This window comes from Psammomys obesus, unplaced genomic scaffold, assembly GCF_907164565.1.
Source record: "Psammomys obesus unplaced genomic scaffold, mPsaObe1.curated_primary_1811, whole genome shotgun sequence".
NCBI classification, from domain to species: Eukaryota; Metazoa; Chordata; class Mammalia; order Rodentia; family Muridae; genus Psammomys; species Psammomys obesus.
Genome location: NW_026587759.1, coordinates 6,604,964 through 6,632,417, shown reverse-complemented (window position 1 = coordinate 6,632,417; position 27,454 = coordinate 6,604,964). Strand labels below are relative to the sequence as shown.

The window sequence follows — 27,454 nt, the reverse complement described above, 5'->3', positions numbered from 1 at the left end:
AATAATAATAATAATAATAATAATAATAATAATAATAATAATAATAAACAGAAATGTTATCTCACCACCCAGTGTGCTACTCAATGAAATACCATCTTCCATTACTTTCTGTATATCATGCTGCTGAAATGAGTTCTATATTTTCTGTTTTTTCAACTTTTATTAGCTACACTTTATTCACTTTGTATCCTCCCATAAGCCCCTCTCTCCTCCCCTCCTGATCCCATCCTCCCTCCCCCTTCTTCATGCATGCCCCTCCCCAAGTCCACTGATAGGGGAGGTCCCCCTCACCTTCCTTCTGATCTTAGTCTATCAGATCTCATCAGGAGTGGGCTGCATTGTCATCTTCTGTGGCCTGGTAAGGCTGCTCCCCCCTCAGAGGGAGGTGATCAAAGAGCAGGCCAATCAGTTTATGTCAGAGGCAGTCCCTCTTTCCATTACTATGGAATCCACTTGGACACTGAACTGCCATGGGCTACATCTGTGCAGTGTTTCTAGGTTATCTCCATGCATGGTACTTGGTTGGAGTATGAGACTCTGAAAAGACCACTGTGTTCAAATTTTCTTGTTCTGTTGCTCTCCTTGTGGAGTTCCTGTCCTATCAAGATCTTATTATTTCCCAATTCTTTCATAAGATTCCAGGCACTCTGCCCAACAGTCGGCCATAAGTCTCAGCATCTCCTTTGATAGTCTGCAAGGCAGAGTCTTTCAGAGGTCTTCTGTGGCAGGTTCCTAACTTATTTCCTGTTTTCTTCTTCTTCTGATGTCCATCCTCTTTGCTTTTCAGAATGGGGATTGAGCATTTTATTCAAACTCCTCCCTCTTGATTAATTTTTTTAGATGTACAGATTTTAGTAGGTTTGTCCTATATTATATGTCTATATGAGTGAGTATATACCTTGAGTGTCTTTCTGCTTCAGGACAGCTCACTCAGGATGATCCTTTCTAGTCCCCACCATTTACCTGCAAATTTCATAATTTCTTTATTTTTCATTGCTGTTTAATATTCCATTGTGTAGATGTACCACAATTTCTGTATCCATTCTTCAGTTGAGGGGCATCTGGGTTGTTTCCAGCTTCTGGCTATTACAAATAAAGCTGCTACAAACATGGTTGAACAAATGTCCTTTTTGTGTACTTGAGCCTCTTTTGGATATATGCCTAGGAGTGATATGGCTGGATCTTGAGGAAGCACTATTCCTAGTTGTCTGAGAATACAGCAGATTGATTTCCAGAGTTTACATTCCAGAGTTTACATTCCCACCAGCAGTGGAGGAGGGTTCCCCTTTCTCCACAACCTCTCCAGCATGTGTTGTCACTTGAGTTTTTGATCTTGGCCATTCTGATGGGTGTAAGGTGAAATCTCAGGGTTGTTTTGATTTGCATTTCCCTGATGGCCAATGAGGTTGAGCATATCTTTAAGTGTTTCTCTGCCATTCTATATTCCTCTACAGAGAATTCTCTGTTTAGCTCTGTTCCCCATTTTTTAATTGGATTACTTTGTTTGCTGCTTTTCAGCTTCTTTAGTTCTTTATATATATTGGATATTAGCCCTCTGTCAGATAAAGGGTTGGTGAAGATTCTTTCCCAATCTGTAGGCAGTCGTTTTGTTTTGATGATGGTGTCCTTTGCTTTACAGAAACTTTTCAGTTTCATGAGGTCCCATTTATTGATTGTTGCTCTTAGAGCCTGTGCTGTTGGTGCTCTGTTCAGGAAGTTGTCTCTTGTACCAATGAGTTCTAGGGTCTTCCCCACTTTTTCTTCTAACTGATTTAACAGAGTCTTCCCAGAATTCAATGAAGATGAAGGCACAACATACCCAAACTTGTGGGACACAGTGAAAGCAGTGCTAAAAGGAAAGTTCATAGCACTAAGTGCCTTTAAGAAGAAATTCAAAACAGCTCATTCAAGCAACTTAATGGCTCACCTTAAAACTCTAGAAAAAGAAGAAGCAGACACATCAAAAAGGAGTAGACAACTGGAAATAATCAAACTCAGGGCTGAAATCAATCAATTAGAAACAAATAAAACAATTCAAAGAATCAATGAAACCAAGAGCTGGTTCTTTGAGAAAATCAACAAGATAGACAAACTCTTAGCCATGCTAACTAAAAGGCAGAGAGACACCACCCAAATCAACAAAATCAGAAATGAAAAGGGGGACATAACTACAGACACTGAGGAAATCCAAACAATCATTAGGACTTACTTCAAAAGTCTAAATGCCACAAAATTTGAAAATCTAAATGAAATGGACAATTTTCTTGACTGATTCCACTTACCACAGCTGAATCAAGACCAGGTAAATCAATTAAATAGTCCTATATCCCCTAAGGAAATAGAAGCGGTCATCAAAACTCTCCCATCCAAAAAAAGCCCAGGACCAGATGGTTTCAGTGCAGAATTCTACCAGACCTTCAAAGAAGAGCTAACTCTAGTTCTCTTCAAACTATTCCACAAAATAGAAACAGAAGGAACACTACCAAACTCATTTTATGAAGCCACAGTCACCTTGATACCTAAACCTCACAAAGACCTAACAAAGAAAGAGAATTTCAGCCCAATCTCCCTTATGAACATTGTTGCAAAAATACTCAACAAAATACTTGCAAACCAAATACAAGAACACATCAAAGATATCATCCACTATGACCAAGTAAGCTTCATCCCAGGTATGCAGGGGTGGTTCAATATACGGAAATCCATCAGTGTGATCCACCATATTAACAAACTGAAAGAAAAAAACCACATACTAATCTCCCTAGATGCTGAAAAAGCATTTGACAAAATCCAACATTCATTCATGTTTAAAGTATTGGAGAGATCAGGAATAAAAGGCGCATACCTAAACATAGTAAAGGCAATATACAGCAAGCCTATAGCCAACATCAAACTAAATGGAGAGAAACTTAAAGCAATCCCACTGAAATCAGGGACAAGACAAGGCTGCCCACTCTCTCCATATCTCTTCAACATAGTTCTGGAAGTCCTTGCTACAGCAATAAGATAGTTGAAGGAGATCAAGGGGATACAAATTGGAAAGAAAAAAGTCAAATTATCACTATTTGCAGATGATATGATAGTATACCTGAGTGACCCCAAAAATTCTACCAGGGAACTCCTACAGCTGATAAACACCTTCAGCAAAGTGGCCGGATACAAAATTAACTCCAAAATCCAGTAGCCCTCCTGTATACAAAAGACAAAAGGGCTGAGAAAGGAATTAGGGAAACAACACCCTTCACAATAACCACAAATGACATAAAGTACCTTGGAGTAACCTTAACCAAACAAGTCAAAGACTTGTATGAAAAAAATTTCAAGTCTCTGAAGAAAGAATGAGAAGAAGATATCAGAAAATGGAAAGCTCTCCCATGCTCATGGCTTGGCAGGAGGGAGATGTTTCTCATGTCCCTGACATCACTGGAAATGGAAACACCAACCTTCATCTTTGGTATCATAATTTTTTGTGCTTCTTTTATGTGAGGAATTCTGCTGTAATGCTTTTCCTAGGATAGCTCACTGTAAAGATTCTTAGAGGCATACACACCACCCCTCCACTCCTAAATGTGCCTTTTTCTTCCTGGGTTTATGGAACATTTTTGTGAGATGCCTGGCCCCATGGCAGAGTGTGTGAAGTTGAGTGGAGCATATGATTAAGACAAGAACTCTCTGTAGCAAGAACTGAAAACTAGAATACTGGCATGAAAACACGCTTTATTATATTTTTAGAAATTTTAAAAAAGTGAAAAATATGTCATAACTTGTTTGGTTTTTCACGTTGACTTTGTTAAATGTGATGCATACAATTTTATTAGTTCTTACATGTGGTAGTGCTCTCCAAATTTCCGTAAGTCATTGAAACAGGCTGTTGAGTGTTTCAGGATTTAATAAAAGTTGTATATTCTTTGGTGTTTGTGCTCTCATTCATCATAGTTGGTGCTTATGTCCTCTCAAATTGTAATTATTAATACACATTTAAATATGTTTTTGTCTGTGGCATGTCAGTGTTCATTTCACCCTCCTGTCTGCTTTTGGTCTTACATATGATAGAACTCATATGGAAGCATAATTATTTAAACATTTTATTTTTATTATTTATTATTTTTTTATTATTAGTTACATTTTATTAACTCTGTATCCCAGCTGTATTCCGCTCCCTCATTCCCTCCCAAACCCTCCGTCCCTCCCCCACTCATCTCCTCCCTGCCCCTTTCCAAGTCCACTGATTGGGGAGGACTTCTTCCCCTTTCATCTGACCCTGGTTTATCAGATATCTTCAGGACTGGCTGCAAAGTCCTCCTCTGTGGCCTAGCAGGGCTGCTTCTCCCTTGGGGCGGGGGGGAGGTCAAAGAGCCTGCCATTGAGTTCCTGTCAGAAATAGTCCCTGTTCCCCTTACTATGGGAAACCAATTGGTTACTGAGCTACCATGGGCTACATTGAGCAGAGGTTCTAGGTTATATCCATACATGGTTCTTGGTGGAGTGTCAGTCTCAGAAGAGACCCCTGTGCTCAGATATATTTGGTTCTTGTGGAGCTCCTATCCTTTCCACGTCATACTAACTCCCCCTTGTTTCATATGATTCCCTGCACTCTGCCGAAGGTTTGGTTATGAGTCTTAGTATCTGCTTTGACGCACTGCTTGGTAGAGTCTTTCAGGGGCCCTCTGTGGTAGGCTCCTGTCCTGTTACTTGTTTTCTCCTACATCCAATGCACCTCCCATTTGTGTTTCTAAGTGAGGATTGATCATCTTACTCCGGGTCCTCTTTCTTGTTTATCTTCTTTAGGTGTATAGATTTCATTATGTTTATCATATCTTATAGGACTATATGAGTGAGTATATACCATGTGTGTCTTTCTTCTAGGATACCTCACTCAGAATGATCTTTTCTAGATCCCACCATTTGCCTGCAAATTTTATGATTTCCTCATTTTTGATTGCTGAGTAGTATTTCATTGTGTAAAATACCACAATTTCTGTATCCATTCCTCCGTTGAAGGACATCTGGGTTGTTTCCAGGTTCTGGATATTACAAATAAAGCTGCTACAAACATGGTTGAGCAAATGTTCTTATTGTGTACTTGAGCCTCTTTTGGATATATGCCTAGGAGTGGTATAGCTGGATCTTGAGGAAGCACTATTCCTAGTTGTCTGAGAATACAGCAGATTGATTTCCAGAGTGGATGTACCAGTTTACATTCCCACCAGCAGTGGAGGAGGGTTCCCCATTCTTCACAATCTCTCCAGCATGTGTTGTCACTTGAGTTTTTGATCTTGGCCAGTCTGATGGGTGTAAGGTGAAATCTCAGGGTCATTTTGATTTGCATTTCCCTGATGGCTAATAAGGTTGAGCATTTCTTTAAGTGTTTCTCTGCTATTCTATATTCCTCTACAGAGAATTCTCTGTTTAGCTCTGTTCCCCATTTTTTAATGGGATTACTTGGTTTGTTGCTTTTCAGCTTCTTTAGTTCTTTATATATATTGGATATTAGCCCTTTGTCAGATAAAGGGTTGGTGAAGATTCTTTCCCAATCTGTAGGCATTCGTTTTGTTTTGATGATGGTGTCCTTTGCTTTACAGAAGCTTTTCAATTTCATGAGGTCCCATTTATTGATTGTTGCTCTTAGAGCCTGTGCTGTTGGTGTTAAACAGATTTTAAATGGCAAATATTTCAAACCATTGTTTTTGTTTTCGTAGCATCCTGAGGACCTTGGTGATCCTAGAGCATTCAGTGACATGGTGTCACTAAGATCCTAGAGTGTTTAATGACATGGTCTGATTAAGATCCTAGAGCGTTCAGCATCAGGGTGTGACTAAGATCCTAACAGTGTTCAGGGACATGGTGTGACTCAGACCCTAGAGTGTTCAGTGACATGGTGTGACTAGGGATTGAAGATGCAGAGATGCTCTTTGGACTTATAGGTGTGATGTGTCCCAGTAGTAAATGTGTGAAGGCAAAGAATGGCCTCTTATGAATTCAGGGAACACCTTCATTTGGCAAATGTTTATGGAACTGGGCCAGAAAAGGCAAGACTACAAAACTACTATTTCTTATTTGATTGGTTCATTGAATGATCTTTTTTCATTATCTTTTATACCATTCCTTTGTACTTTTCAAAAGTTCAACACTAGAATTAATTGTATGACTTTATTATATAAGTAGTTAAAGTGACATCACTTTTTTCTTTGTAGAAAGTTTTGAATAAAAAAAATATTTTCTTTGCTGTTTTAGACAGTTCTAGCAGCTTAGAGGTGTGAATAGCTGGGAATCAACATGTAACTCACACGTGATTCCTTACACGTGATCAATGAATTTCAGATACATCCTTAACCTCTAACCAATGCATACTCTTATTTTAATATTTCATCCAGATGCATCTATGTATTTATTTTTGTGCTGTTTTCTAAGAATACACTTCTATGACTATATGTACATGTGTTCATTTTCTCTGGAAATAAGTTATATGCAAATGGTTTAAACTACACATCTGTCTTTACAGTTTATTTATTTTGTAAACTCAATATGTAGTTCAGTAAAGAATCAAACATTGTTTTATTTGGCTTAGTTTGTATAGCAGTATTAGGCAGAATTGTAGTCTAATTCTCTTTACTTTTCTTCAAATGAGTGCTTACTAAATGTGGAAGGCATCATGTCTTTGCCTTGTACATAATTCTGGACAAAATGTACGGCATTTAAGAGTGGCATTTACATTTCCTTTAGAATATTTGTCGCTCGTCACAAAGTACTCCAGTCATGGGGGAGCAGTGGAATCCTGTCCACTGCTGGAAAACCACACAGCCCACATATCTCTACTGTGGTTTCTAAGTGGCATCATGTCAACATTTCAATGCTTTGCAGAGTTGGAGGTTTGAAATGCTTTGTGGAGCTAAAAGCCTTATGTGAATTTAAAAGCTCCTCTTTTTTTTCCTTTCTCTCTCTTTTTTTTTTAAAAAATTTTTTATTAATTACACTTTATTCATTTTGTATCCCCCCATAAGCCCCTCCCTCCTCCCCTCCAGATCCCACCCTCCCTCCCCTTTCTGCATGCATGCCACTCCCCAAGTCCACTGATAGGGGAGGTTCTCCTCTCCTTTTTGGTCTTAGTCTATCAGTTCTCATCAAAAGTGGCTGCACTGTCCTCTACTGTGGCCTGGTAAGGCTGCTCCACCCTCAGGGGGAGGTGATCAAAGAGCAGGCCAATCAGTGTATGTCAGAGGCATTCCCTCTTCCCATTAGTATGGAACCCACTTGGACACTGAACTGCCGTGGGCTACATCTGTGCCGGGGTTCTAGGTTATCTCCATGAATAGTCCTTGGTTGGAAGTTCCCTGTGTTCAAATTTTCTTGTTCTGTTGCTCTCCTTGTGGAGACCCTGTCCTCTCCAGCGCTTACTATTTCCCACTTCTTACATAAAATTCCATTCACTCTGCCCAACAGTTGGCCATCAGGCTCAGCATCTGAAAAGCTCCTCTTTTTATAGCCCTGTAATGACTAAACAATTGCACAGGATGGATGGAGCTAAGATGTTGAAAGTTGCAGTACATCTCTGTGTCCTGGAAGGATGAATTAAAAAATATTTATTGCATATATGCTGCAGTGAAGCTTTGTGCTGAGTGTGGAACAAGTTGAAAAGGACATAAGCCTTTAAAATCCCTACAGGCATGCAACAAGCAAAAATCTGAGTCAGAAAAATGATGAAATAATGACATGTGAAGTTTATAGCTAAGTTAAAAGCAATGAGAGTAGGAGAGCTTCCCAAAGTGATTGGAGAATCCTGAGAAATCTTTATAGGGAAGAGGGACATTTAGTTGGTTTTTAAGGTTGCATCCTTCAAGTTTTGAGATGATGAACTGAGAGCCATTCTAGGAGAGGAGAGTACCATCTTCACCAACTAAATGGGAGAGACAGACAAAGCATTCTATCTGTACTGCGTTTATTTTGGCACTGGGTTGCTCTGGGCATGGGAGACTTTCTGAATGGTCTTCTTGCAGTGACTTAGATCTGATAAAGAAGGTTGGATGTATGGATCAAAGGGAACTAGGCAGGAATGTGGAGAAATTGTTTACATTTGGCTTTTAAAGGTCATGTAGTTGGATTTAGGTGACAAGGTAGGCAAACAGGTGGTGATACACAAAAAGTAATGGCGATAGGGCCGAGAAGAGGGATGCTGTCTCCATCTGTGAAATGAGCTTGTGACACTGTGAGATGCTCAGTAGGAACTGGTTTTAATGACGGGGTTTGAGGGAGATGTTCAGATATTATTAAAGAGGTGGGATGAAGTTATACGGTGAAGAGCCAGGAATCATGCCTGTGGACCAGCAGTGACTAGACTCTGATGACACTTCAGGAGGTGTATGAAGGATGGTGCAGGTCTTGATGTTCTTAGTTACTGGTGACCTGTGACTGTATCTACTCAGACATTTTATGCTGCCAATTTTTTCTTAATTTTACAACTATCCTACCTCTTCTTGTTTTTGTTTGTGTTTTATAGTTGGAAGCTCTGGGATTGGTGAACATATTTCCCCCAATCCCACCAGTAAGTCCCAGATTTGGGAAAATCAGAAATATTTCTTTACTGGTTACCCCAGCCATTGCAAATGGAGAAATTGGCTTTCTTAGCAACCTTCCAATCATTTTGCATGAACCCAAAGATTCTGCTGCCGAGGTGGTAAGTACATCTTTTCCTATTCATGTGTCTAAATGTGTCTGAGGAAGAAAACATTTTTTAATATAGGGATGACAGGTAGAGTTAATAGACTATATGCTCTTTAGAATAAACAACTGCTGAGCATCTGTGATGCTTTTTTCTATAATTTGTTACTATTCTTGAGAGGTTGTGTTTATATGTACTTGTGTATGTAACAAATACAGTCATGGAAGAAGAGTGGGTGTGGCGTGGGGTCTTCTAGAAAGAGGAGCTGGGAGTGACTGGAGGGGGGCAAGGAAAGAAGGGAAGTGTGTGAGACTATTTTAATTAAAATTTGAAGGGAAAAGTAGATCTTCTTGCTCATGGTAAGAGTACGTTGTTACCAGCGATTGGTCTTACAGTGTGATGACAGTTGAGAGCTAATTTTAAATCTGGTGACAAGTGCTTATGCTGTGGACACACGAGCAGTTTCTCAGGCTTTGTCTTCTCTAAGTGCTGCCTCATGTGGGACTGAGGACTCCAAGGTGGATCTGACTCCTATGGCTGAAAACAGTTGTGATGGTTGTAAAGTTGTCACAAGCTGACCCTTAGCAAAATAATTACACACACACACACACACACACACACACACACACACACACGTACACACACACACACATGCACGCACGCACCCAACTTATGAAAGCATATTCCTATTACCCTCTTCCCCACTCCAAGCATGCACTGCTATAGCTGGCTCCTCCCCAGGTGTCCTTCCATTTAGGAATACCACGGTCTGTCAGAGACCAAGTAGCCCCACTTGGATTTGACTTAAATTGGCTTGAGCTTTAGGTCAGAAATGAGGGGAGTTGTTTTTGTTGTCAAAGTACCATATCGAAGTATTATGAACAGCGTTTTCCTCATTTGTTATTAGAGTCTACAAATAGGCAGAGAAGATCTGGTTTTCAAAATGCTTTTGACTTTATATATTTTCAAAATTGACTGTTTTCTTTGTTGGCTTACTGTATGAAGCTGTGAATTTACTATTTCAAGTGTTTTAAGTCTCTCAGGTGGCTCTCAGATAGCTGAGGATCATCTTCTTATCAGATCTGTCTATCATTAACTATCTATCTATCTATCTATCTATCTATCTATCTATCCATCCATCTGTCTATCCATCTATCTATCTATCTGTCTGTCTGTCTATCTGTCTGTTTATTTTCTTCCTAAGAACTCTCCTTTGCTTACTTGTCTCATAATCTGACTGTTGCTAGCCTGCATAGGTAAATGGTCAGTGTTCTATATTTTTTACTACTCTTTAGCTTTTTGAGTATATTTGTATTTTTATTCAGAAAATTCCAAGGTCACATTATTGGTGGTGTTTATATTGTAGATAAATTTGATTAACAAAAATGTAAAAAATTTATTGAAAATTATTGTTTTCCTTCTTCAGTTGCATTTGTAATGCCGCCTGATTGTTTATGTGGAGTACACAATGGCAGCTAACTACATTTGCATGTGTGGGGAAAGCTCATGTGACTCTTGAGCATATTTCTTAGAATTTTTTTTTCTTTTTTCTTTTTGAAATAAGGTATACATTCCCCTGCATCGTGATGGAACTGATGGCCAGGCTACTGTCTACTGGAGTTTGAAACCCTCTGGCTCTAATTCAAAAGCAGTGACTGTGGACGACACAGGTCCCTTTAATGGCTCTGTTGTGTTTTTATCTGGGCAAAGCGACACAACAATCAACATTACTGTCAAAGGTGATGACATTCCGGAGCTGAATGAAACTGTAACCCTTTCTCTAGACAGGTAAGAACCCATACAGGAAACAGTAACCTTTATGTATTTGATTAATGATTTTGATTTTGTTTTAATTCATTTCCCCATATGTTGTGAAAACTATGAAGAAGTGTTATTCAGATGTTTCTGTTGTGTGGCTGGGTTTTTCTCTGACTGTGAAGGTTAATTATATCTTGTGACCTTTCATCTTCAGGCTTTGCTCTGAGGGAGTAATAGGTCTCAGATTTGTGCCAAGTAGCTGACAAATCTGAAGTATGCTCACTTATGTTGTATTCACGAGGGCGACAGCAAAACTGAAACATTAGGTCACACACTCAGCTCGCGCCTTTTCCCTTTCAAGAGTGCCAAGGTTAGACCTTTTTCAAGTAATAAAAAGAAAAGAATAACCTTCATTCTTTTTGCATGGGATTTAAATAGTAAATACTTATTATTTCTATAGAATAAAAGATTACATGAGTTCATGTGTCATATTTCGAGCCATCACAAGAACTACTTAGCATTTCCCTGGAGGTGATTCAGAAAATAAGACAGAGGCAAAGTTAGTTAGGTTTTATTTATTTATTTAAAAAAATTTAGAAAATACTTTTTAAAGAGGAAATGAAATTGGATTAATTGATGATGATTTTAAAAACCAAACCCAAAATTATCTTTTATGACACTGCGGTTGGGGGACATTGCACAATTCATAGCTATAAACAGTAAAATTCATGACTGAATTTGCAGCATTTTATGCCACAAATGAATGATGTGGTGATACTTAATCCTGTGACCATTTTCTATCTGATTATTAGTTCCTATGTGGTGGCTGGGGTTGGTTAGAACTTATTATGTACACTGGTAGACTGCCTCTGGAGTGCTGGGATTAAACACGTCTGGCTTAGTTTTCTTTTAATACTATTGTTATACTTTTATATGTTTATAACTAAATCTTTAATATAATTGAGGTTATTCTCTGTCCCACAAATACAGCCTCACAGAAGATACTAGAAGGAAAATACAGTTTAGCATATTTTTAAAAAATGAATGAACAAAATGTAGGCTTCGGAGAGTTCATCTATTAAAAGGCTACTGCTCATTTTGTTATCTTTAGAATCAGACATTTATTTTCTTCTTCAAAGAAGTAAAACAACAGTGAATCCAAAAAGTGAAAACACACAATCTAAATGACACCGTCTTCATATGTTACAGATTGCCTTATGGAAAACTGTTTCACTTCATAAGAGTTGGTGAAAGGCAATGAAATATACATTCGAAATAGATTTTTTTTCATGGGCCTTTTTTAATAATCTAGGTTTGAGCACAATTACGTCAATGGCAGTTATAAGGAATACTAAAGAGAATAGAACAGGGATTATAAACCTGTGGGATTTGACAGAAACCTTGTCAGCTTGGCTTATCTCAATGAGATATTTAAAGGATAATTTAAATTCTACCTCAGCAGATTCAGTAACTCTTCTTTATAGTCTTTGAACTGTCAGAAGAACATTTGAAATGAATTAACTCAGATTCTTCAAAGCTTTGTCCTTTTCCTTTTTGCCCCTGCCTCCCCCCCAGCGTAACTGAGCCTAAACCACAGAGAAAAGCAAATTGTAGGGTTATCTTTGAATATTGTGCTTCTTTTAAAATAAAGCCAATCACTTAATCTGAACACCAAAATGTTAGTTCAGTTAGAAACTACTATGCAAATAAGAATAAACTGATTATATTTTTGTCTCCAAAGAAATGTTTATATAAATAAATGAGAATGAAATTTACCATTTGAAAGTGATTTTGTTGAAATCTTCCTTTAGTTTTGCAAAGTTTTAACCAAGCTTAAGCAAAATAACAAAAGAAAAAAATGCTAGTTTGATTATATTGCAACAAAATTAGTAATATTTTATTAGGATGTATTTAAAATTTTTCTCTTAAGGTCAAACTTAGGTATTTCATATTTAATCTAAATATAAACAAAAATTGACATGATACTAAACAATAACACCTCAATATAACACCTGTTATAAGTACTCTCCTGTTTAATATTTTACAATTAGAAGAATTTGTCCTCATGTTAGTTCATAAAAAACCAATTATATGCTTTAATAACAACTATGTATCAGTGATAAGGGTGTGTACCTTTCAAGATTATTGGAAAATGCAATACACTGGGGATGTGGAAAAGTGTTTCGATTTCCTGATCTAAAATTATAATTAAAAGTGATGATGTCTTGTGACCCCTTGAATATATTTTTTCTGCAAGCATTGAAAGAGGTACTGATGTCTCTGCTACAGAGTTTTGATGATTTAATTCAAATAGCAATTGGCTTTAGATGTGAGAATGGAATTTTTTTTCCAAACCTCATTAAAGTGAGTAAGTAATTATAAGCAGAGCTGAATGAAATTTGCTCAGCTGCTGTGGCTTCTGAGCACAAAACACTTGGCAGGCATCTTGCATTTTGGAGGGGCCGAGAAATGAATGCCTTGAATGGGTCTTGACATGCTTGCTGTTCATGGGTCATCTTCCACAAGTGGGCTTGCTAGCATTTGTCAGTGGCAGAGGACACAGTGTGCCCAGTTCCCACAAACAAAATTCCCAGCCAGGGAGGCTGGGTGCAGAGTGCTTTCTCTAACCGTATTTTGTATTTTATCATTCCACTGTAAGCTTGTAGCAGTGAGAATTTACCAAATGGTGACCCTGCCTCCCCTTGTCCCTTCCCATGGTTCTTTCTGTGTTGACAGGGTAGAGACTGAAAGATTTGTCGTGTATTTTGGGTAAGTGCGCAGAATAATGCCTTGTTTTGAAGACTCGGTGTTTTGTTCCGTGAGTGATGGTTTAATGAAGCTGCTGTTCTGCATGACCTGTCTTGAGCAATGCTGCCTGTCCACCTGACTGTGCATGTTTGTGTGAGGTTTCATTCTGTAGTGACAATGGCTGTCTGGGGTCCTCAGTGTTGGGTTGTGAGTACATTTAAAATATTTAATGAAACACTGAAGAACTGAGTGTTATCGCATATTGTGAAAAGTTTTAAATTGTAGCTTTCTCTGTAGTTTATACTAGAGGATAATTGTCATGGTTTAGATGTGACATACTTTGAGTCTATTTTTTTTTTGTTTGTTTTGTTTAACAGAGAAAATGAAATCGGTGGCTTTTCTGAGTGTATCTTTGTAGTTTCTTGCTTTCATGTCTGTATTTTATAGAGGATTTTTCAGAGTTTGCATCACACTTGAGAGTAGCATATTTTGAGAAAATCTGAAAACAACTTGACTTATTTAATGCTCACACTGGATTCATATATGTTGCCTTCCATCCAGTTTTCTTGTCTCCTGGCTCACGTAGACACCAGCTACTTTAATTACTGAATTTACAGAAGTGAAAGAGAGGCCCTGTCCACACAAGTGATGGTTCTGGCGTTTGGATCACTTCCTCTGTGCTCACTAGTATGTGAAGTGTTGGGGGCTTGGCTTCTGACGGAGAAACATGTTAACTCATGTTTCCTCCCACAGAGACCACTGGCCTGTGATGCGTCTGTGGACTGCTGCCGCTTTACTGTGATGTGGGGATCAGATCAGGAGTACATTCTTGTTCAATAGGTAGTCCAAGTGAAAAGGTTCAGTCCAATTTGCATGGCTAAGAACTGACTCTGAATCTCAGAGCTTTGATCATCCTAATTATACTCTAGCACAAATAGCAGAAATTATAAAAGGTTTATCCTTCCACCTACTTATTTACACACAGGCACACTCATATGCACACAGACTAGCATGTCCATGTACACATGCACACACACACACTAGTTGTTATTGCATGTCAGCATCTCAGATCCACTTTATCCCTTTCATTCTAATATATTTTACATTTTCTTTTTTTCTAAAAGTTATTTGAGGTTAAAAATGATATATATAGAAAACACTGGAAAGACGAAAGGCATTCATAAGAGCCTGGTCACCGTCGTGGTCGTGCTTAGTTAATTTTGAACATTTGTAGTTGCTCAGGTAATACATATTCTTACTCAATGAACATAATCATATTTAAGGAAACAAAGAAATTCACATGTAAGTAAAATTTCAGATTGAGAAGACACGTATGAGGAAAGCATAAGCCCAACAGCCGTAAAGTTGTTTCACTGCTTTCTAGCTGACTACAAAGCACAGCTTTCCATAGCTATCATAAACCTTTGTAGAATTTGATAGTTTCTGTGAGTGGTTTCTATAATCTTTGCGTACCTATGCAGTGTTTAGTCCAGTCAAAAAAGGATACAGTTAATTCAGAAATGTTTCAGGAAGAGATATCAGTGAAGAGAGTTCTGATGTGAAGTGACCTTTGTACATGTAAATTTGCTCTAAGGTTTAAGTCTTAGTTACTTGTAAAGTTATCTGGAAGAATTGTAAGCACTAATGATGTTTTCAAAGCTTGAACATTTCAGAATAATAGAGTGTTTTTACTTCTCTCTTTCAAGGGTGAGTGTGGACAGTGAGGTCCTGAAATCGGGATATACCAGCCGAGACTTAATTATTTTGGAAAATGATGACCCTGGAGGTGTTTTTGAATTTTCTCCTGATTCCAGAGGACCCTATGCTATAAAAGTATGAAAAGTTCACTCTGCATTTATAACTTCAAAAAAATGTTTAGAAGAAGTTGAAATTTCATGTTTTGTTTGTTTGTTTCTTTCTTTGTTTTAGGAAGGAGACGCTGTAGAGCTCCGTATTATTCGATCCAGGGGGTGTCTGGTAAAACAGTTCCTCCGCTATCATGTGGAGCCCCGAGGGAGCAGCGAATTCTATGGAAACACAGGGGTGCTGGAATTCACACCTGGGGAGAGGGAGGTAGCGGTCACCCTGCTCTCAAGACCCGATGGCACGCCCGAGGTACCGTTCTGAATCCTCTCATGTTCTTGTGGATGGTTGACAGTATCAGTATATTGAGTAGAAATGCTTTGAACATTGACAGCGAGACATAAGAAAGAATTAAGTACCCAGCTTTGGAAAAATTTAAGGAGAAGCTTAAAAAGCTGAATACGATTCATTCAACTTACAAGAGTATATTCTTGTCCTAAAACAAGAAATAGAAAATAATGTGAGACTTGACTATGTGATCAGTTTTCTCAATTTATGGTAAGTTTTACTTTATGTGGTTTATATCAACTGAACTCTTTTTTGTTTTTCTTGTTTTTTGAGACAGGGTTTCTCTTTGTCACTCTGTCTTTCCTTTACTAGCTTTGTAGACAACGTTGGTCTCGAACTCACAGAGCCCTGCCTCTGCTTCCTTGAGTGCTAGGATTACAGGAGTGCACCACCGTGCCCCCTGAACTCTTACTGGAATAGTCTTGAACTAAAGCTCTGCTATGAAATTATGTTTTAGAAAGAAATTACTTCGTTCCATAGTAGGAGAATCAGATTTACTTCTAATATGTTAATACTGCAATAACATGCAGCTTTCAAATTAATTTAATTTTTTTTAACTCTTAGTCATTTAAATAAATAATAGATTGTCAGTGAAAAGGCCCCAAATTCTTACTGGCTAGAACGGTATCATCTTTTTCCTTTCTGTATAATGTATACTTATATCTCCTATCTTTCAGTTCATGGGCAGATATTTTTAAAAAGTAGGGATAATATCAATTCTTTTGTCTTTTCAGTGCGATGTATGTTCCTGAAGAGTTGAACATATTAGCACTGTCAGCCCCATACACATTTTATTTGCAGTGAAAGCATCAATTTGCAACTTTTTCTGATTTGTAATTTTTCCTTGTAGCTGGATGAGCACTACTGGGTGGTCCTTAGCCGCCACGGTGAACGGGAAAGCAGGCTGGGCAGTGCTACCATTGTCAACATAACGATCCTGAAAAACGACGATCCTCATGGGCTTATAGAATTTGTTTCTGATGGTTTGACCATATCAATAAAAGAAAGCAAAGGAGAGGATGTCTATAGTGGTAAATTACTGTGTTTGCTATATTTTATTTCTGTCCACTGAAGAGGATGTTAATCTCTTTTCAGCTTAATTTTTAAAAATTGTTTTTACTTGTGTGTGTACTTGTGTGCACCTGTGTGAATTTATGTGCACCGCATGTGCGCAGGTGCCCACAGAGGCCAAAAGCTTCTGGATGCCCTGGAGATGGCACTAGTGGTGGTGAGCCTCGTGATTGGGTGTGAACTGAGCCTGGGAGAGCAGTAAGTGCTCTCAACCACTGACCCAGCTCACCGCCTCCTTAATTCATTGTGAGCAAATAGTGTTAGTTTTCCATTCTGTCTCGAAATGACATGCAACTTAGAAACTTACCTTTTAAAACTCATATTTAGGCTTGCTGGTTTCATTTCTTACATAGCACTGTGGTGATGCTGAAGACTCCACTTCCAGTGCGATTTAAGCTAAGATGGTATAAACGGAGACACTCGGGTGGGAATCAAGTCAGTCAGAAAGCGAGGACACCACAGCGAAGAGTTACTGCTGAGAAACTATTGCAGTGTCAAGGGATGAGAATTCTTTTCTTTTTAAACCAGTGTTTGGTAATGAAATAACTTTACCTACCAAGTCAAATCAACCTTTCAGCAAATGCCTTTGGTGGATCTGCATGTAGGACCTTATACTAGCTGTACATAATTGATTGTAATCCCTTTCCTATGCCAGATGATTCTCAATATTCTATAGTGCAATGGTGTAGATTGAGCAGGCCACACCACACACACACACACACACACACACACACACACACACACACACACCAGCCTTGGAGTATATGCTAAGCAGGTATTGATGACGAGGAGTTTTTAGTTACGTCTATTTCAGAAGTTTCCTTGCTTGTTTTAAATTTCAACCTATTGTTTATCTGTGTATTTTTCAGCTGTTTACGGTGTAATACGAACTCGAGGCAACTTTGGTAATGTTAGTGTGTCCTGGGTAGTTAGTCCAGACTTTACGAAAGATGTATTTCCTGTGCAAGGAACTGTTTTTTTTGGAGACCAAGAATCTTTTAAAAATATCACAGTTTACTCTGTTGCAGATGAGGTAAGTGCTGCTGTTACAGCCTTTCACATGCTGTTGTAATTGCTGACTCATCCCGTTTTTGTGTTACTTGCTTGGTTTATCTTTTGTGATACTGGAGGTCAAACTCTCTGTGTGTCATGCAAGCATTCTGCATTTATAGCTCCTTCATTCCTTTTTTACTAAATAACTTAATATTTGGTGACAGATTTTGTGGTGACACTGTGTGACAAAGAGGTTAGTGTGACTTACGGAATATAAATAAAACAAGATATCAATGCTATTTAGGAGTCCCTTGAAAACATTTATATTTTAAAACTCTTTTAATTGATAGTGGTCAGGCACTCATCATATATGACTATCAGGGATTCCGGGTTGTGGGAGACATTTAGCAACTAGTCTGCCTTCGGCATTTTGAAGACAAGCCATCTTCTGGGTATCTCATGGCGTGCTTTAGCATCAGGACACAAAGCACAGTTGTCGTGAACTAACAGGAAAGTTAAAGAGCTTCACTGAGATTGGGACTGGACCTTTCCCAGGCAAAGCTGGGAAGCTTTCCCCTTTCCCTGAGACTGACCCCAACAGACAGAATGATCCTTCTCTGTGAGGTGAGAAGACTAGCTCATCACACAAACATTGTGAAAGAGAAATATTGTCCACCTGGGGATTTAAGAGTCAGAGAAATGGAAATCTCATCTTTTAGAGGACACCGAGGTGAGGATGTCTTTTGACCTCCTCAGGAACCTTTGTGAAGGTTTTAAGTCAGAGTGGAGAGCTAACAGCCAAGCAACTATAGTGCTCTGTACTAATCGAAGGGTTTCAATTGTTACATTATTTTTCTTACAGTAACTTGGTTACCATTTTCTTGTAGAAATAATATAAGCTCTGTGGGATAGCCATCTTTTCTTTTACTTAAGTCAAAACGTGTATTCCTATTATACTTTGTCGCTGGACACAATAAGATGGCTGCTTGGAAGAACAATGTTGAAATGATTTTAGGGCAGTCTGAGTTTTATGGGAATACTTTTACAAAGCTTTTGTCTTGGACATGAACATGAATATTAGCAGTAATAATTGAGCTGTCAGGAAAACAAATAACAGACATGCATAATGTAATTACATGTATGATTCACTTGACTTAAAGTATGTACCATTTTGGTAAAGATTCCAGAGGAGATGGAGGAATTCACCATTTTCCTACTTAATGCCACTGGGGGCGCTCAGACAGGAAACGGAACAACTGTCTCCCTGAGGATTCTAAGGAACGATGACCCCATTTATTTTGCAGGTGGTATTGCTATTTTGTTTGAGTGGGTTTCCATCCTATTAAATAGTGTATATGTTTTAAGACATTTCATTTAATCTTATGTGTGTGTGTGTGCTTTGCCAGCATGTATATATGTGCACTGTGTGTATGCCTCGCGCCTGTGGAAATCGTAAGAGGACAATGTTTCTCTGCAGCTGGACTTAGGATGGCTATGAGCTATCATGTGGGCCTTGCAAATCAAATCTGGGTCCTCTGCAAGAGCAGCAAATACTCTGAACCACTGAGCCATCTCTCTAGCCCCAACACATATTTAAGAAGGATTATTAACTGAACTTTTTTGTAGTATAATCAGTGTTGATTAAATATAATTTCATGATTCATTTGTTCATTGATGTCCAGTGTTTGAGTTTAAGCCTTTACAAAATGAAAATAAGAGAGGTCATTTGGCCAGCTTTGCTTCTTCCTGTTAATCCCCTAACAGGGCCTTTGCTTTGGGTAGACAAGAGGAACTCACTCCCCCAGTCACCTCCTGAGTTGGGGGGATTGGGGGCTTGCTGTTCTTCCTGAGGGTGTCTACTTGTTGCACTAGCAATGTGTAATGGACATATTAATTAAGAATCCTCCATTTTCCCCCCTTTTACTGCTTTCTTTACAACTGCAAAAACCCCGGAGGCATCTTTTAGTTTTGTTTATAAGACTTAATCAGATTTTTAATTCTCTGAAAGCTCTTTTTTATAAGAGGTAGCTAGTGAAATTGCTGATATAGTAGCATCTTGGGCCTCTTGAATTCTATTTATGCTTAGCCTTCAGGTAATATGTAGTTAATGGATTCATCTTATCTCTTTTCTAATTGGCATGTCAAAATGAAAAAAGAGATTTCTATTCAAGGAACGTACCTTTAACATGAGGCTTGTTAAACTGACAGTTTAGTTGGCAGAGATAGGGTACTGTGGACATTAGGCAAGCAGGGCACTGACTGGAGGCAATCAGAGGGTCCCTGTATCAGAGAGCAGCAGAGTAAACAGTGCAGGCTTTCTTGTTGATGGCAGGGAGAAATGAGAGTGATCTGAAGGCTGGGCTGGAATAGGCTTATGTCTTTCTGTTCTGTGTGTATTCCAGAGCCTCGTGTTGTGAGGGTCCAGGAAGGCGAGAGTGCCAACTTTACAGTTCTCAGAAATGGATCTGTTGACATGGCTTGCACTGTTCAATATGCTACCATGGACGGAAAGGCTTCAGGAGGCGAGGGAGACTTTGTTCCTGTTGAGAAAGGAGAAACCCTTGTATTTGAGGTTGGAAGCAGAGAGCACAGTTTATCTGTATATGTCAATGCTGATGGAATCCCAGAAACAGACGAGTTCTTTTATATAATCCTTTTCAATTCAACAGGTAAGTAAGAACAGCCCTGGCTGACCTGTGGTTTCATGAACTGCTAAGTGGTTGTCCAGATTAACCTTGACTGTAATCTACAACTGCTCACAAGGAGAGCCCTGTGCCCTGCTCTTTCCTGACTGGAAGGAAGAAGGTGGTCCTTGATCCGCATGTGCAGTACAGATTAGATTACAGTGTGATAAAACTCTGGGATGTTGGCTCATGGTTTCAGGGGTATTTGTCTATAGCTTTTTAGCTACATTGTCTCTATGCCTGAAATGAAGCCAAAAATCGAAATCAGAAACATAATATCAGTGCAAACTGTCATCTCTGTCACCATTTACATATCTTTAGTTCTCCTAATAGGCCATTTGTAGCAAAATTACCCTTACTGGAATTATGCATTTCATTTAATAGTACCATTCTTCTAATCTTTTCAGGCTGAAGTAATTCCATAATCTTTATTTGACTTTTGTAATATCAGGAAAATCACAAGCTTAAATATCTCTCATTTGAGTTTGCCTGACGGCTTTTTTTTTTTTTTTTTTTTGTCACAAGTATTTTATCTTTGGTTATAACACAAGAGTAATTTTGTGTTCTTAATCTGTCCTTGTCAGGATTTTGGTTTATCTTCATTTTATTTGTTTTGGAACAATTAAGGTGATGATCTACAAGTTTACTTTTTATGGTAATCAATGAAAGTTTGTGGCTAGTTAACTTGAAATTATGTAGGTGTTTCATTACTCAAAGTTGGAAATAGTAAGATCTGGATAGGACAGGAACTCCACAAGGAGAGCAACAGAACCAGAAAATTTGAACACAGGGGTCTTCCCAGAGACTCATACTCCAACCAAGTACCAGGCATGGAGATAACCTAGAACCCCTGCACAGATGTAGCCCATGGCAGTCCAGTGTCCATGTGGCTTCCACAGTAATGGAAAGAGTGACTGCCTCTGACAGGAACTGATTGGCCTGCTCTTTGATCACCTCCCCCTGAGGGGGGGAGCAGCCTTACCAGGCCACAGAGGATGACAGTGCAGCCACTTCTGATGAGACCTGATAGACTAAGATCAGAAGGAAGGAGACTTGGGGAAAGGCAGGCATGAAGAAGGGGGAGGGAAGGTGGGATTGGAAGGGGAGGAAGGAAGGGTCTATGGTGAGATACAAAGTGAATAAAGCGTAATTAATAAAAGTTAAAAAAAATCTTCTAAAATTTCACTGATATTTATTGGAATATAATCATAATTGCTACAAATGATGTTTACCATCTTATTTATTTATAGTTACTTCACAGAAATTTGGTTAGTGGTAATCTATTCAGCACAACTCCTTTGCCTTTTGACACGTCCTTATTATTCAATCATCTCTCCACTTCCTGTCATAACAAACTGTTCCAAGTTCATTGTGTAATTTTCTTGCCACCATCCTGAAATTAGCCAGTTCTTTTGGAAACCTTGCTTTTAAGAACATAATTCAATAAATAGGATCTGGCCACTGGGTATGGTTATTGCTAGTGAGATTTTGTTATTTCTAGTGCCTTTTTAAATAAAATTTTATTTTTTATATTAATTACAGTCCATTCATTTTGTATCCCAGCTACAGTCTCTTTCCTTATTCCCTCCCAATCACACCCTCCCTCCCTCATCTCCTCCCAGGCCCCTCTCCAAGTCTATGGATAGGGGAGGTCCTCCTCCCCTTCCATTTAACCCTAGCTGATGAGGTCTCATCCAGACTGGCTGCATTGTCTTCCTTTGTGGCCTGGCAAGGCTGCTCCCCCCAGGGGGAGGTGATAAAAGAGCCAGCCACTGAGTGTTTGTCAGAGACAGTCCCTGTTCCCCTCACCAGGGAACCCACTTGACTACTGAGCTGCCATGGGCTACATCTGTGCAGGGGTTCTAGGTTATATCCATGAATGGTCCTTGATTGGAGCATCAGACTCAGAAAAGATTCCTGAGTCTAGATCCTTTGGTTCTGTTGCTCTCTTTGTGGAGCTCCTGCCCTCACCAGGTCTTACCATCTCCCACTTCTTTCATAAGATTTCTTGCACTCTGCCCAAAGTTTGGTTATGAGTCTCAGCATTTGCCTTGATACACTGCTAGATAGAGTCTTTCAGAGGTCCTCTGTGGTAGGCTTCTATCCTGTTTTCTCCTTCTTCCAATGTCCATCTAATTTGTCGTTCTGAATGAGGATTGATCATCTTACCCATGGTCCTCCTTCTTGCTTAGCTTCTTTAGGTGTACAGATTTTAGTATTTTATCCTGTAGTATATGTCTAATATCCACTTATAAGTGAGTATATACCGTGTATGTCTTTCTGCTTCTGGGATTTCTCACTCAGTATGATCTTTCTATATCCCACCATTTGCCTGCAAATTTCATGATTTCTTTGTTTTTAATTGCTGAGTAATATTCCATTGTGTAAATGTAGAAAATCTGGGTTGTTTCCAGATTCTGGCTATTGGGAATAAAGGTGCTACAAGCATTGTTGAGCAAATGTCCTTGTTGTGTACTTGAGCCTCTTTTGGATATATGCCTAGGAGTGGTATAGCCAGATCTCGAGGAAGCACTATTCCTAATTGTCTGAGAAAGCAACAGATTGATTTCCAAAGTTGTTGTACAAGTTTACATTCCCACCAGCAATGGAAGAGGGTTCCCCTTTCTCCACATCCCCTCCAGCATGTGTTGTCCCTAGAGTTTTGATCTTAGCCATTCTGATGGGTGTAAGGTGAAATCTCAGAGTCGTTTTGATTTATATTTCCCTGATGACTAAGGATGTTGAGCATTTTTGTGCCTTTTCATGTGCATGGACTAGGAGTATATATGCACACACATGAATCTTTTGTGTGTGTGCTCACCCATACAAACACATGTGGAGGCCAGTGGACATTGTTAGGAGCCATTCTCACACATCCTGTTCATGTTTCGTGAGGTAGCCTCTCTCACCAAACCTTATTCTTGCTGTTTCAGCGCTCTTTAGCCTTTTTTAGTTGTAGCTTTATATTAAGTGTATGAAATGATTACATGTTAAATTTTTTTTCTTAAAATGTAGCTTCTTTGAAAAGTACTTTGACTTCTCTGTGTTCAATGTAGGTGACACAGTAGTTTATGAGTATGGAGTAGCTACAGTCATAATTGAAGCCAATGATGACACAAATGGTGTTTTTTCTCTGGAGCCTATAGACAAAACAGTTGAAGAAGGAAAGACAAACACATTTTGGTAAGTATATTTGGAAATGGAATGCTAAAACTGGATACAGCAAAATGAGATCATTAAGCACATGAAAGTTGAAACACTATTAATCTATGCAGATAAAAATTTAAATGGTATTAATGAATGATAACTTTGTATATGCTCTGCTATAATATCTTTCATTAAAAAATTAGCCATAAGAACCATTTATCTGCACAACAGAACTTAGTCTCTCTGCCCTTCCATTTCTATGTTCTATCTTCTCAAGAGTGGACGACTTTAGCTACTCAGGCTTCAGGAAAAGTCTTCATGGAACTTGTACCTTGTTACTTCTTACAACTAGTTTTTTTTTTTCCTTTTGAAAAATCTTGTCGGTTATTATCAAATTCCCTTTTCACTATAGCTTAGAATTTGCCATTCTGATTGGCATTGAAGACGAGATTCTACGATTTTTTTTTTAATTTTGTGTGACATTTTTGCTAGTCTTTTCTTTCCTTGGTTGCTCAGTGGGACCAGGTGGCAAATTTGGAGATAAATAGAAAATATATACTTTCAAGAGCACCCAGAATGCTTTGGTTACAGATATAGTCACCAAATACATGTTTCATGAAATACATTTGTTCTGCTTTCACGTAGGATTTTGCGGCACCGGGGACACTTTGGCAATGTTTCTGTGGCTTGGCAGTTGTTCCAGAATGCTTCTCTGCAGCCTGGGCAAGAATTCTATGAAACATCGGGGACTGTTAACTTCACAGATGGAGAGGGAGCAAAACCAGTAGTTCTCCATGCTTTCCCAGACAGAATTCCTGAATTCAATGAGTTCAATTATAATTCTAAAGCTTATAAGTGTTTCAGGTGTGGTATTTTCCATCTCTTATGTTACCACTAAAATTTCAGAGTTTGTACTTAAATAGAATCGCTTGTAGAATCTAGTTGATGGTGAAGTAAGTGTATTATTATGTGTCTAATTTTAATGTCAAAGTACCTTTCTTGGTAGATGCTTTTTGTTTGTTTGTTTGTTTGTTTGTTTTGTTTTGTTTGTGCAGTGTCAGGAATCAAACCCTAAGCCTGTGTCCATCAATATGTGCTCCGTCACTGAGCTATAGCCCCAGCCCTTTCTGTTTACCGTTTTGAGACAATGTACAGGTTGACTGGGAAATACTATCCGGACAGTTCTCTGATGTTTTACCACCAATGACTGTTGAAATGAAGTCTGACTGTATAGCTCAGGCTGGCCTTAAACTCTGGATTCTATTTCCTACATCTCCAGAGTGCTGTGGTTTTAGGCACGTGACACTGTATCTGACTTAGTTCTTCTTGTGTACGCATTGGTCTTAGTCACAGAATCTGGGGCTCTGTTCTAATTATGTGCTCTACCATTGACATAAACTATTATTTTTCATGTTTATTTTATGGTCTTGGGAAGGTTCATTTTTATAGATGGAGGCTTCCTCTATCTCACTGTTTTTCATTTTTAGCATAGAAATTGGAGTGTGTATGTGTGACTGAGTATTAATATGATATGCCAATGGATGTTATTTGACAACATTGCCTTTAAAAATGTGGTAAATTGATTCCATTATTTACTGATAATGACTAAATTATTTAACTAGAAATTTGTCTGTTAAACATATTGCTTTTTTTCTTAGACTAAAATGTATTTAATTTCTAGCTTTTTAGTGATTCTAAATTTTCTGATTACAGGTCCTGGAGGCCAGCTAGCAGAAAGCAATCTCCAGGTGACAGTCATGATTCCATTCAACGATGATCCGTTTGGAGTTTTCATCTTAGACCCAGAGTGTCTAGACAGAGAAGTGGCCGAAGATGTCCTCTCAGAAGACGACATGTCCTACATTACCAACTTTACCATTTTGAGAAAACAGGGTGTTTTTGGTGAGGTATGGGTTGGCTGGGAAGTACTGTCCAGAGAGTTCACTGCTGGCTTACCACCAATGATCGACTTTTTGCTGGTGGGAGTTTTCCCGAGCACTGTGCATTTGCAGCCACATATGCGACATCACCACAGTGGAACAGATGTCCTGTACTTCAGTGGACAGGAGGGTGCATTTGGGACTGTTGACCCAAAGTACCAGCCCTTCAGGAACAACACGATTGCCAACTTCACATTTTCAGCATGGGTAATGCCTAATGCCAACACAAATGGCTTTCTCATAGCGAAGGATGATGGCAATGGAAGCATCTACTATGGAGTAAAAATTCAAACAAATGAATCCCATGTGGCCCTTTCCCTTCATTATAAAACTTTTGGATCAAATGTTACATATATTGCCAAGACCACAGTCATGAAATATTTAGAAGAAGGAGTTTGGCTTCATGTTTTAATTATCCTAGATGATGGCATAATTGAATTCTATCTGGATGGAAATGCAATGCCCAGAGGCATCAAGAGTCTGAAAGGAGAAGCCATCGCTGATGGTGAGCATCAGCTTCATAACTAGCACACGAGATTGGAAAGACCCTCAAATCGTCAATGAAAAAAAAGAATTTTAAAAGAGCTAGCAAATAATTTGAAACATGACTTTATGTTTTTATCTAACACAGCCATGTATGTAGCAAGATCACGATAAAGTTATGTGTACTGTTCCAGAAATGAAGGGTGCAATGGCTTTAGCTTGGGGGAACCAGAAACAGGTCCTAGGCGAGAGATGTGCAAGCAGATCACTACACAAGTCTGTGGGAAGAAAGGGAACAGTGAGAATACCACTTGTTTCTAGGTAGTGGTCAGGAGGGAACTGTTTCTGCACAGCAAAGGTCTGGAGCTGAGAAGCAGCTCGCTGTGTCTGGGAAAGTACGTTAGAGTGAAGAGAAGGGTAATGTGCATGAGACGGAGGAGCGACTGGGGTAAGATACTAACTGTGATGACAGCCCCTCTATTGGCAGTGGATCAATCGGTGATTTCAGTGGCTTCCTTTGAAGAGATAATCTTTGTTGGCCTTTAACCAAATCACATGCCCTGTCAGAGTAACTCACTGTGGACTCTACTCACTTGGGACTGAGACAGGAGGGTCATGAGGGGCAGGCCAATCTGGGCTATGTAGTAAGTTGCTGGCCAGAAGCAATAATGAGATCTTGTCACAAAACATTGAAAACCCAAATCAAAAACAAACCAGCTAAACTATTAATTGGCAAAATCCTAAAAAAGACCATGGAGGTATGGCACATATAGCTGGGCTGTGTGTTGCTCCTATTTTCACAAATTCTTTCTGCTTGAACATAGTGTTCCTAAGACTACTTTTGTTTCTGCGTTCAGTTACGTTTCAGACATAATGATGTATTTGGCTTGTAGAAACTACCACTCCCCAGGAATCAACACTTTAGGTAACTCCAGATGAATTTTTAACATGTAGAGATTTTAAGTTCTCTATGAGTAGTAATTTGTAGTTTAAAATTGGAACAGACTAACCCATTCCATAGTTAGATCAGAAAATAATTTTAAAGTGTCATAGGACACATGTCTACTCAATTAAATATACAGTACACAAATATACATAGGTTGATATATGCATGCATTTATATTTCTGTCCACAAATGATTTTTACAGACTGATGTAAATTACTTTTAAAGGCATCATTTAATTTTAAGGGTAGATACTACAGTGTAAGATCACAGCAGTAATTATTATGCAGGTTCTTTTTTTTGTCATAATAGAAGATGATATTTATTTGATCACTTTTTTGTTATGTAAAAATTTTACTTTAACATATATTTCAGTAAAATTGTCTTTCTTTCCAAATCACAGATATAGCTTATGATAGGAGATAGTGGCTGTTGTAGATCTAAACGCATATCTGATTTCAGGTCCTGGGATGCTGAGAATTGGGGCAGGCATGAACGGCAGTGACAGATTCACAGGTCGGATGCAGGATGTGAGGGCTTATGAGCGGAAGCTGACAACGGAAGAGATCTATGAACTTCATGCTACACCTGCAAGGAACGATTTATACCCCATCTCTGGATATCTGCAGTTCAGACAAGGGGAGACTAACAAGTCATTCATTGTTTCTGCAAGAGATGACAATGAAGAGGAAGGAGAGGAATTATTCTTGCTTAAACTGGTCTCTGTGTATGGAGGGGCTCAGATTTCTGAGGAAAATACTACAGCTAGACTAAGAATACAGAAAAGTGACAATGCCAATGGCCTGTTTGGCTTCACTGGAGCTTGTATACCAGAGGTAAGTAAGGAGCTTGGAGAATTTCACAGTGAAACATCCATTGT

The 27,454-nt window shown here is 38.8% G+C and overlaps 1 protein-coding gene across 1 annotated transcript in view; it reads left to right on the top strand.

Annotated features, from left to right (window-relative positions):
• Adgrv1 (adhesion G protein-coupled receptor V1) overlaps nt 1-27,454 on the top strand; it is a 520,333-nt gene that overhangs the window by 17,379 nt on the left and 475,500 nt on the right. Inside the window, exons 8-19 of the mRNA XM_055604066.1 lie at nt 8,495-8,671; nt 10,221-10,444; nt 14,869-14,995; nt 15,092-15,277; nt 16,164-16,344; nt 17,254-17,417; nt 18,558-18,681; nt 19,780-20,046; nt 23,118-23,244; nt 23,854-24,036; nt 24,890-25,653; nt 27,037-27,410. Of these exons, the coding sequence (XP_055460041.1) occupies nt 8,495-8,671; nt 10,221-10,444; nt 14,869-14,995; nt 15,092-15,277; nt 16,164-16,344; nt 17,254-17,417; nt 18,558-18,681; nt 19,780-20,046; nt 23,118-23,244; nt 23,854-24,036; nt 24,890-25,653; nt 27,037-27,410 (2,898 nt within the window). The remainder of the gene's footprint in view (nt 1-8,494; nt 8,672-10,220; nt 10,445-14,868; nt 14,996-15,091; nt 15,278-16,163; nt 16,345-17,253; nt 17,418-18,557; nt 18,682-19,779; nt 20,047-23,117; nt 23,245-23,853; nt 24,037-24,889; nt 25,654-27,036; nt 27,411-27,454) is intronic.